At 35.2% G+C, this 12,316-nt stretch overlaps 2 protein-coding genes across 2 annotated transcripts; both read left to right on the top strand.

Moving 5' to 3' along the window:
* Positions 1 to 20: 20 nt before the first annotated feature.
* Positions 21 to 3,955, top strand: LOC119644348 (insulin-like receptor). The gene is given in 7 exon segments (XM_038043889.1): positions 21 to 359; positions 423 to 1,001; positions 1,064 to 1,235; positions 1,290 to 1,417; positions 1,475 to 1,715; positions 1,786 to 1,969; positions 2,030 to 3,955. Coding segments are annotated over 7 exon segments (3,258 nt in total). The 3' UTR covers positions 3,645 to 3,955.
* Positions 3,956 to 10,589: 6,634 nt separating this feature from the next.
* LOC119644349 (insulin-like receptor) lies at positions 10,590 to 12,301 on the top strand (the record flags this gene model as incomplete). Its single annotated transcript, XM_038043890.1, has 5 exons — positions 10,590 to 10,658; positions 11,207 to 11,390; positions 11,469 to 11,646; positions 11,733 to 12,052; positions 12,118 to 12,301. Coding segments are annotated over exons 1-5 (935 nt in total), but the record flags the coding sequence as incomplete, so codon positions are not given.
* Positions 12,302 to 12,316: the final 15 nt, after the last annotated feature.

Raw genomic sequence — 12,316 nt, 5'->3', positions numbered from 1 at the left:
CGTTTTTTCCCATTATTAATATGTATATTATGTGATTAGATGACGTTGACAAGGTTGAAAAACTGCGTGCCGATCTTGAGCCTACGAATTCTTCGCGTAGTAGTATTCGTTTGTTTTGGGAACGTCCAGCTCGCCCGAATGGTGCAGTAGTCTCGTACACTATAATGTATGAACTGCAAACACAGGATGCAGTTGAGGAGAAGAAATGCATTACAGAAGTTGATTACACTGAGCTAGACTACCAACACAACGGCTATGTTCTGACGGGCCTGTTCACTGGCAATTACAGTATACGAATACGCACAAACTCTATGGCTGGTGAAGGAAAATTTTCGAGAACCATCTACATTTACATTCCAGTGAGTTTAGAATCAATTCTTTTTATTTTTACACAGTCTATATTTTACTTTTTTTCGCCTTAGCCTACCACTCCATCACCAGCTCTTATAGCTGGGATCTGTGTCGCATTATTGACGTTGTTGTCATTAATTGGGGGCACAATATATTTTCTGGTTCGCAAGCGTTTTCTTACGCCGCCATCTGATTTAAAAATGTTTCCCACCGTAAATCCCTATTATATCAGTCTTCAGTATATACCTGACGAATGGGAGGTGGCTCGAGACCGGGTTATACAACTGAATCCCCTTGGTCAAGGATCGTTTGGCATGGTGTACGAAGGAATATTAAAGGGTTATAATAACAGCGCCGAGGATACTCCGTGCGCCGTTAAAACTGTAAATGAAAATGCCACGGACCGTGAGCGCATGAATTTCTTAAATGAGGCTAGCGTGATGAAACAGTTTGACACCTATCATGTGGTCCGATTACTAGGAGTTTGTTCCCGTGGCCAACCTGCGTTGGTAATTATGGAATTAATGAAGAACGGCGACCTTAAATCGTATCTTCGCGCTCATCGTCCGGACGAGCGGGATGAGTTTGGCATGACATTGGCCGAAAGAGGTCTATCCTCGCAACCCCCTCCATTAAGTCGCATTTATCAGGTAAGTCTGCAAAGAAATTGTCCCAATCAGTCATGGAGAAATGGTCATGCCGCTTTTTGCAGATGGCTATAGAAATAGCTGACGGTATGGCCTATTTGTCAGCAAAGAAATTCGTTCATAGGGATTTAGCGGCGCGCAACTGTATGGTAGCTGCTGATTTAACCGTGAAAATAGGCGATTTTGGTATGACGCGTGATATTTATGAAACTGACTATTATCGCAAGGGTACAAAAGGTATTACGTATATCATAATAAAATGTTTGGCGCTAATGAAATTACGTTTTTCAGGCTTGTTGCCAGTACGGTGGATGCCTCCAGAGAGTTTAAGAGATGGTGTATATTCCAGTGCCAGTGACGTGTTCAGTTATGGTGTAGTTTTATGGGAGATGTCCACTTTAGCTTCGCAACCATATCAAGTAAGTGGGAACTTAAAATATTTCACAATTTTGCCCATTTATCATGAATTTTTATAGGGTCTGTCTAACGATCAAGTACTGCGCTATGTCATTGAAGGCGGTGTTATGGAGAGACCTGAAAATTGTCCAGACAAATTGTATAGTTTAATGCAAAAGTGTTGGCATCATCGACCAACCGCTCGTCCTACCTTTATGGAGATTATTCGCTATTTAGCAGATTTGGCTGATCCACATTTTCGTGAAGTTTCATTTTATCATTCAGAAGAAGGACAACAAGTTCTTGCTAAAGAAGTTGCTGGTAAAAAAACATTACATATAAGTTTACATATACATATATATTTTCTTTTTTCGAATAATTGTAAATGCAGAAAGAAATCAAAGATCTGGCGATGTGTTTGAGGAACCTGAGAACGATATGGAAGATGTAACTACACCACTGCGTATGGAAGAGTACGGTGGTTTTCAATTGGCTGAAGAAAATGACTCCTCTGGCGAGAATCAAGTTGAAAGTCCCATAACAATGAATATCGAACCTCCTCATTCGCCATGCAGGTAAATAATTTAAATGTCGTATCGAAATAAGAATCAGTAATATGTTCTGTAAATCCTTAGTCTTGGCTCGGCCATAGTTGTAAGCAGCACACCAGATGTCCAATCGAAAAATAGTCTGATTTTATCACAAAATTTGCATCATAACCAAGGCTTGAGTTCCTTGCCTTCAACATCAAGCGGTCTTGCACGAGTAAACAGTCAGTTGCAATCACATATCCAACCCCATCAGCGGCAACTCTATCCACCCTCCCAGCGGCGATTTCTTCACGGCATTGTACGAGGCACGGTAGATGATGTTGATGCGTATGTGCAGCCAGATTACGAAGAAACCGAAGAAAGAGGAAGGATCGGAACGGACGAACGTGGTTACGAACTATATGATCCAAGTCCAAATTATAGACAACAAGTTTCCTGCCATGCAGGCGATGATGAAGAGGATAACTTTGCCATACCGTCCGCAGGGCAAAACTTATTGTTAGGCTCTAGAGAACGTCAGATACTGCCGAGGATTATGCCTTTGTCGAGCTCAGTGCCTGATGACGTTATTGGTCAACCAACTGCATCTTCATTACACCCTTCCACAGCTTCTGCTGCGTCATCGAATACATCTTCGAAAGCAACAACGACTGGCAAATATTCTAACCTAAAAGCTGTTGCCGATTCTTTAGGCAATAGCTTGATGCCTACCCTTTTGCGTAAAAATATACGCTTTTTCAATCACAAACGTTCCGGTAGCAATGTAAGCCACAATAGCTCCAGTTCTAATCCATGCGCACCAATTAGCGGAGCCGGTGATGGGAGTAGCAGTAACTTGACTCGTGGCGGCCGTGGCAAAAGTATGAGCGGTCAAAACTTGGGAACCATAGAAAGTGGAGGTAGTGGGAGCGCGGGCAGTTTTTGCTCCAATCCACGATTTTTCACACCAGCAGCGAGTATAAGTGAAAATCCTAATTACCGAAGGCTGAATGAATCGTCATCCGTTGAAGGTGGTGGCGACGCAAGTAAACTGAAACCAAAACTTCCCTCAACTTCTACATTTACTATCAGTTCCAATCCCAACTATCAAATACTGGACGAATCTCTCAATAGTTCGGGAACGTCTTCGGCAAATCCTAATTATCAATTGCAAACGTGTCCAATAACAACTACATCCCAAAGTAGTGAAAATGCCAACTATGTAATCATGAGTGAACCGCAGCAGAATGAAGATATCGGAAATACCGTGAATGTAAGTGAGAATCCTAATTATCAGATGATGGGTCCCTCTCTCTTACTCGCTACAACTGCCACCGAAATGCAAGCCACTCAGCTTGAGCGCGACCGTTTGGATAAGTTTTCATGTTCACCATCGTCATCTTCCTCTCCGCATGAATCCGAAGAAGATTTTGAAACTACCGACGGGATGAAAATGGATCGGATACCGTTAAGTCGGCGAAGCAGCAATAGTCAATCCCAACATAAACGCAACAGCGATCGAAGTCGAAGCAGCAGCGGTCATAGCCATGCTACAACACCGACTAATACACCCTCAACAAGTACTGGAGGGCATGGAACACAGCTAAGGCTATTACCAACGTCTACGTTTTCGCTCAAGGAAAAATGGCTGAAACAGCAGCAACAACAACAATCCTCACCACCACCTCCACCAAACGGTTTTGTAGGACGAGAAGCGTAGAATCTTGCTGCAGCTATATCCTGTAAATAGCTTATGTTTGCTTATCCACAAAAAATATTAATCAGGCGCACAAAAAAAAATGTGTACGAATTTTAAAAACTCCCTAAGCCAACAAGCTTCGTTTATAAAGTGAGAGCTGAACAAACGAACTGTATATAGGAAATATATATATATATATATATATTTTCTGTAAAAAATAATGAGGATTTTCCCACACTTTCTTTTATGCGAAAAGAACAAAACAAAACAAAGAAAATCACATTATAATTTAATACATAAGACATCACGTCATCGTTATTTTGTGAAACCTTCAAATTAAAATTAGCCACACCAATCAAAGAACAACAAACTGTTGCATTAAGAACACATTAAAAGAACGATAGGTTTATATAATGTTCACTATTTACATCAAATTACATGCTTATTTACATTCATGCATATATAGGTACATACATGTATATTAGATATACACGGTTTGGTACAACTTCATGGAATTATTTTTCAGTTTCATTATGTACACATGTAGGAGGAAATGCATACGTACGTTTGTGAGCTACTTGTAAGCTTACTGTAATCCGGTTCATATTACGTACAGAGTCCGTTCATATGCAAAAGCTAATTATAAAAGTTTGAATAAGACGGTAAGGATTCGGACAGAAGATTTCTAATACATCAATTGACATTTTCATATGGTTCCATCATAGACTTCCATTTAATCACAAGATCTTTTGAATGCTTTTTTAAAAGTATCCGGCTGAATTTTGCCATATTCTTACAACATCCAAAAATATGAATCAGCGAACACATAGGTATAAAATTAAGAATATAATTCTATGCTTAGTTAGTCTTGACTGTCCTTTCTTTTACGGGCTTCAATTTTCGTATTCTGAAGATCACGAAGCGTAAAATAGAAGATTGCAACTCCATAGACACAATCTTGGAACAATTTTACAAGAAAAGCTGTAGAGTGGAACTGTTCCAACCACATATGAAAAATGTCAATATTTTTTGAAAACATCAGAATATATTCAGGATATGTTAAGCAATAATTTACGGTATGTAAGATAAAAAGCTCGGCATCTGAAAACGAAATTTGAAAATCAATCATTTTTAAATTTGTTCAAGAAATTCTATATCGATTTGTTCTATTCCGCTCTTTTCCTTCTGTCCGTTTGAAGCAGTTTATAAGACTGATGGGAATGTAAAAACTTCTTTTTATACGTATTTTTGGAATAATGGCGGAAATAAATCAAAAAATATCCGAAAGATTCGGGTGGTAGGTTCTGACATGATTTCAAATTTCAAGATTGCACATAGATTTCTCTTCATGTAAAAATAGCTTAAAAACAAGACCATAAATTATGTATGTTTACGTGTTTACGGATGTCTACACAGGTTTTTGGAAAAACTTTGACTTCAATTTTGGTTACGCATTTATGGAAAAGACGCTCATTTTCGTTAAGGGTTAAAGGTTTGATCTTGTTGTAAAAAGAGTAGTTTCGTCCTAATTGGTCCGCAATAAACTCTGAATTGTAGTCAATTTTGTAATTAATTGAAACAAAATTTAACAGAAGATAAAAATACCGTCCGGTTACCCATAACTTTGTAAGATGTGATCACTTAATGATACAAACTTGAATTTAAGCGACGTACTGTAAAGTTTCTTTCATGTAAAATTGTAAAAAAGTCTTTTGAAATTATTCTAAATATTATTTCATACTTTTTTATTAAAAAAAAAAAATTGATTGAATCTGTATTAAAAGATTCTTTAAAGTTTACTAAAAGAGCTTCTATAAAGAAATTTTAAGGAAAGTTTGGATAAACAAAAACCATCCTAAGACGACTGAATGTATCTTGACTTTCTCGTCGTATTGCTGCTGTTGTAGAAGCTGGAGTAATTGCGACATACGATATATAAACACGTGCATAATCATCATCATTATTGTTCCTATCAGTATCGTTAAAAAATTAATAGTAAAAACTATAACAGCAGCCATGCCATGTATATATGATTGTGTTTATATATATGTATGTATGGTTGTATGTACACATATATGCATAGATAACGATCAGAGTACAAAACCCAATTTTTATTTTACTGAAACATAAATATATAATAGTTAAGCTTTTATAGAGTCTTTCTCTCTCACTCTCTCTTACTCTTTCTCTCCATCGCTTTTCCACAAATTATCCTTTTTTTTCTGTTTAAGTTAAACGCTAATAATTAAAACGACAAGGATAAAAGAAAGTATTGGGTGTGTATTGAGTGTATGTGTGAGTGTGTTTATTGACACGCGCATGCACATGCACACATGCCTACAAACACATTAAAAACCAGCTAAATATGTAGATAGATACAGATTATATATTATTTTGCTCGTAAGCAACAAATTGTAGATATCGCATATGATCGCTTATATAGGACGATCAATCAATCAACCAATTTAAAAAAAAATCACACAATAAAAAGTAGCTATTTATACATAATTAAGAGGAAATTTGAATAATTAACACAAATATGCCCAAACATACATATACACACACGCACACACACAAACACACGAACACACACATACAAATACAAGTACAGGCATACACATAAATACAGATTTGTTTACTATGCAAACAATAGATATTTTTTATACTAAAAAGACTGAAATATATAGTTCCTTTGTTCTTATGTAAATTTATATTTATAATAAAAACAAAACAACAACAAAAAAAGAAAAAATGTTTAAAAAAATATATATATAAATACCATACATTAGAAAGCATCTTTACGTAATAATAAAACACATTGGAATTCATGCCGTGTTGCTATTATTATTATTATTATTATTATATTATCATGATTACACTGCAAACTCAACTAAACCTTATTACTATTAAAAAAAAAACAAAAAAAAAACAAAAAAAAAAAATGAAGAGACACGATAACAGTAGTAAATAAATTAAGTAAATCTCTACAAGAAAAGTGTATAAAATGATTACAATTAAAAAAAAAATAAAAATATAAAGTGGTATCCATAACCTAAGAAAACATAAAACCATTTACTTACACTTAAATGCGGACGCATACACATACATTGAAAATAATAATAATAATAATTTATAAAATACCATAATTTAATTTTTTATTTTTTTTATTTAGTGTAAGTATCTCTATAAACTGAAGCTAAAGAACATCATTATTATTAGTATGTATACAGCGAACGATATGAAAAAAGGACACAAATACATATATGTATACATAAATACATACATATATACACATATGGATACAAGCCAGAAATACCTACAGACACATTAAAGCATCCATCTAGCACACCCACACAGAGATAAACGTTTGCAATTTGCCGGATGCTTTAAACAATTAATAAATTTCTCGGCCCATATACACACAGGCACACACACACAAAGAGAAAACACACTCACACACACACATGCGTATGCTGTTGTAGTTAGAAATGCAAGTAAAAAAATTAATATGTAAAGTTATGATTATTTAAAATAGTGGTAAAGAACGCAAATTGTGTCGACTGTGTACATGCATATGCGTACATGTACAGAGCGGAGAGGACAGCCAAGCATATTTAGTACGTTATGGATGTTAATAGAATTTAGGTAAACACAATATACTAATGAAAAATATAAATAAATAAATAAAGAAAAAACAATTTTTATTTTATTACAACAAATCATTATTAATGTTTTGTTCTCAAACCTTGATTAGGATGATAATAGAATGAAAATTGTTTCAATCATTTTTATATTTGTCATTTCATCACTTTTGCGCACAACCCGTCAAATATTTATAACAGCTAGCTTGTGTTATATCCATAAATACGTATTAAAGGCTTTGTATATCTTTCGTATCCTTCGTATATACATCCTCGGACAGCGTAAAATTGCACGCTAATTTAACGTGAGTTCCTCCTAAAATACTTCAGACCGCAGGAATTTTGATAGAAAGCCAACTTTCGGGCACCGATTAGGTTTACAGAGCGACGAGTTGTACTTACAGCCATCTCTGTAGCTGTACATAAAGAGTGAAGCTAAAATCTTGGGCAAATATTTAGAATGCTATTAAATTTGCATGCACATGTGACTGCCATAATTACGGCCCGAAAGTACGCCAACGCAGTCAAGAGTGGCATGACATCAAACTAAAATATAATAATACTTAAGCGTACTTGGTCGACGGGCCCTGCGTAAGATCAAACTCAGTCTATGGACTGCGAATTATGTCCTGAGTTCTAGCTTCCCCTGGCAAGGTGCAAATGCTTTTCTTTCTGTTTTTTAGCTTTGTTTTGCAAAGGCCGTCATTTCGTAACTAATGAATGAAGAGATGATTCTCATAAACTTGTTAGAAAATTTATTAATATTGTTGTTGTGATATGTTTCTATTAGTGTTAGGGAAGAAATATTACCATTAAGTGTGAGCGATTTTAGCCGGTGTTATTTTAATATATAGAAAAGCGTTGATAAATTATAAGCTGCCGTATTATTATGTGAAAATAACACAAATGAATGTTTTTTCTATATGCAAGAAAAATTACAAGCCTATTTAAAATACGACAAAGAAAAAGTGAGCTTTTCACCATGAAAAGCTTACCACTCAAAAAAATGTAGATCTAAAAGCCAGATATTATGAGCCAAGTTCAAATAGATTCTAACAAGTGCTCGCTGATTCACTTCTCCTTTAATTTGCCAGAATTCGAAGTTCAAATACATTCTAACAAGTGGTCGCTGATTCACTTCATTTTATCCGAAACGGATAGAATAACTCACGCACGTCTGAATTGAATATATTTTGTAATTACATTTGCTTTCAGCTAAAATTGACCAAACTGCCTGAAACCATTGAAACCGCCACCAATGTAAACGCACTTGAAAAGACTTAAACTGGTGCAAGGATAACCAACCAAGATATAGGCTAGCCCAGCGTAAAGTGATCTCAGTGGAAAGCGCTACGAGCCGGATGAAGTAGATTCGTCCCACCAGCTACTATGACCTTCGCAGATTTCTCCTCGATTTCTGTCACAAAAAAAAAAAAAAAAAAAAAAATCAAACATCTAAAGTATTTAATAAGGGTGATAGCATCCAACCCTTTTCACACGATTTCAAATTAACATGGGCCCACCAATGGGAGCAAATACATTTTTTTTTACACAAACTGTTCTGACACGAATGCCAAAAAAAAACCTTTTTTAAAGAAACTTATATATACGTATTAATGGCTGATTTAATTCGCGTGGGCGAATCTTTCTATCCATTTATCTCCATTTCTTTTCAAATTTTTATCTTCGACTGAAGAATTTTCTTTCCTTTAAATTATTGGAGCACGAGATTTTGCAAATGTGAGAATAGGACCTCATCTATCATATATACTATAAGGTGCCGATTCGTAATCAATCTTTCGTAATGTTTTAGAAAGATTTATAGATAAAATGATCGTTAAAACAATATGAAGGTAAGAATAACACAAAAAGTATTCTTTCGTATTTTCTCAATTGTGACTGAAGTACGTTCTCCAATTAGTGAGTAAGAGGAACAGTTGTTTGTCATTGAAAACTTTTCAAGTAAATTTGAAAATAAATTTCCCATGTGCTATATGTAGAAATAGACGGGTTTAAAGATTTTTTGCGGGCAAAGGTATCCGCATAACTATTAGTAGTAATAGAGCTGAGAAAGCATGATTGCGTGCGTGGCGCTCTTCCTTCATCCGTTCGTGAGTTTATTGAATTGATGATTTCTACTGAATTCATTAAAGTAGCGAGATAGGATAACTGTAAGAATATCTTAGTCAACAAAGTAAGTTACATCATTTTTAAGTTAATCAGTAGTAATCAATATTTTGATTCTGCAATTTTAATTTGTCGTCTCCGCAAGATATCGGTACAAAATTAAGAGAAAAGGTTGATTATGAAAGTTCGGAGTGACATTTCTGTAACTAACAAAAACATTTTTAGCAGTATTTCCATGTAGACATAAGGGTGAGATAAGGTTTCGAATTAAAGTTTGTCTGGCGTAATAATTTGGTTTAAATCTTAAAGGATAAGATACTCTCAATCCCTTTTCGTGGGTTTTGTTAACGATAAATGTAGTCTTCATGAACGTTCTTGAATGGATCTCTACGCCTCAACCAAACGCCGAGCATTCCTATGTGGGGATTCTGTGCCAAGAAAAGTTTGTTTTGTATTACGATATGCCGTTGACGATTCGCTTGGACATAATGCTTCCAACTACTCAGTAGTTAAGTAAGTTTGAAAGATAACAAAAAGTAGATCACTTGATCAACTTTGTGCTCAATAACTTCCCATCAGACACGTTAAGAGAGCACGTAAATATAGCAGTCGCATAGGGTTAAAACAAATTTACTAATTTTTCGCACAAATTTTAACAAAGGCGCCAAAGATCCATGCAATCAATACGTATTATCTGAATGTCACATCTAGGACTGCCACTTGAAGCGTGTGCTAGATCTCCATGGCTTCTTTTGAAGGTGACCTCACAAGGAAGGAAAACTCGCAACAGTTAGTAAGAGTAGAGCCAAATTGTTTTTCAATTCTGCTCTCCGCGTTAATAATTTTATGTAAAATAATGGTTTTCAAAAGAAAAACCTTAAAGCTTATAGTCCGAGATCTTTTATGGAGAGACTTAGAATTATCCGTAATCTCCCTATTGAGTACGATGTTAAAGAGAACATTAAAAACACCGTTATACGTCTGCCGGTAGGCTTTGAAAAAGAAGTCCTGACAACAAGGATGAATTTATTCCGACAAACAGTATAAAAATTGGTTTTAAAAGAAAAGCCGATTAAGTTTAATTTTCGTAAACTTCCTGTTATCTACTTCGCTTCCGCCTTAAAACAAGGATTTAAGTGTGATAAGTATGGGCGTGTTTCTAAGTTTTCTAAACTCAAGACGACTAGGTGCCTTAATTATGGCAAGTCTCCTAAGTGTACCGAAAATTGTGAAACAATGGGATATCTGTGTTATGGTGCAAGTGCAAGTAAGCAAGAAGTCTTTCAATGTCTGGATGATAATTCCCTCCACTGGAGTATTCGTCCGTCATTTAGGCCAAGAGTGATAATAAGAATGTATAAGAGAATAAGATTCTAACAAAAAACAATTTAATGCAGTCGTCAAAAAGAAAACTTTTATTTCCAAGTCTTCTCCCACTTCACCTCCAAAAGCCGTCTATAACAAAATCTCGATGGTCAGTGAGTTCTAACAGCGAAAAAAATTTATGCGATTAAATAATGTATGCGTCCCAAGATCCCTCAGAATCTTATTAAGAAATTTAAAGAAAAAATTGTTAATTATGCTAATTCTCGTTACGATCAAGTGCCTAGTACTTCGAGTAAATCCTCTGAGATGCCGTTTTTATCTAATATATGATCTCTTTTTTATAATATAATATACAAAGTGTTCGACGTAACTTATAATTTTTCTATTTTTTTTTTTTTTGTGAACACGAATACTGTTGATTTTTGCCGTGGTGACGCACGTATTGAATGCTAAATCTAAGGTTTTTCAAAAATTTGAAAACTATAAAAGGCGAAAGACTCGTGGAAGACAAGTAAGTTCCAAACCGTACGCATTGAAGCTGGGACGATTTATTTTCACTTCAACCCGAAATTGTGTTTAACCGAAATTGAAACGCTTTTGCCTATGCTTAAAAATCAAACGAAATTCGACAAGAATGAGGTTTCTGAAGATTCAAATGGTTCACGAGAATCATGTGAGTGATAATTAAGCGGCATATATTAACGTCAGACGAGTGAAAATCAATTTAATTTTGTATTTTAATAAATTTTAGGTAACACAACATTCTTGAAAGTTACGCTTACTACAATAAATTCACAATTTGCCATCGTTGAGATATTAAATCCTATGAAATTTGAAGATGAGCGTACATTCATCGGTTATCAGTATTTGCATATTGAAGATAATTTTGGCAATGCCACCAAGCACGGATTTCGTCCGTGTGATGATGGGTAATTAATTCACTTTTAATCTTAATGTCATGTTTGAAAAAAATCTAAAATAAAATTGAATTTTTTTTTACTTTCGACTTAATTAGATGGACAATTAGCTTGCCGACCAAAGAGACTCGTTATTTTTTTCTTAATCTGAACCCTTTCACGCAATATGCTTACTATGTGAAGACGATGACTATATCAACTGAACGACGCAATGCCCAAAGTCCAGTGCAACGTTTTATAACTAAATCGGATCAACCTAAGTTTGTTAATAAATTGCAAGCTTATCCCAATTCCAGCTCAGAAATTGTTATGACTTGGTTGCCGCCTACATCGGCAAATGGCCAATTGAAAATGTACAAGATACGCGCAGTATTAGTTCGAATTCAAAACTCTGAGTCCAGAAACTATTGCAAAGATCGTAAGTAAAGCAGACCTTAAAAAGAAAGCAAGCGAAGAAATTCATTTTGCTTTTATTCTTTAAAGCTCTGAAGGAGATTAAAATTGAAAACCCAAAAATTGAGAGTCCGCGAACAGAAAAGCCTCCAATATCCGAGGGTTGTAAATGCCCTAAGCCTAAGGACTCTGTATACGATGACGAAAATGCTGATGCAAATATACATGCTAGTATCGAGTTGGAGAACACCCTCCAGAATTTTATATACGTAAAGTAAGTGCAAAATAG

The sequence above is a fragment of the Glossina fuscipes genome, unplaced genomic scaffold (assembly GCF_014805625.2).
Source record: "Glossina fuscipes isolate IAEA_lab_2018 unplaced genomic scaffold, Yale_Gfus_2 112433, whole genome shotgun sequence".
In the NCBI taxonomy this organism is placed as follows: Eukaryota; Metazoa; Arthropoda; class Insecta; order Diptera; family Glossinidae; genus Glossina; species Glossina fuscipes.
The sequence above is the reverse complement of the archived record's forward strand: the minus strand, read 5'-3'. Positions and strand labels throughout refer to the sequence as shown.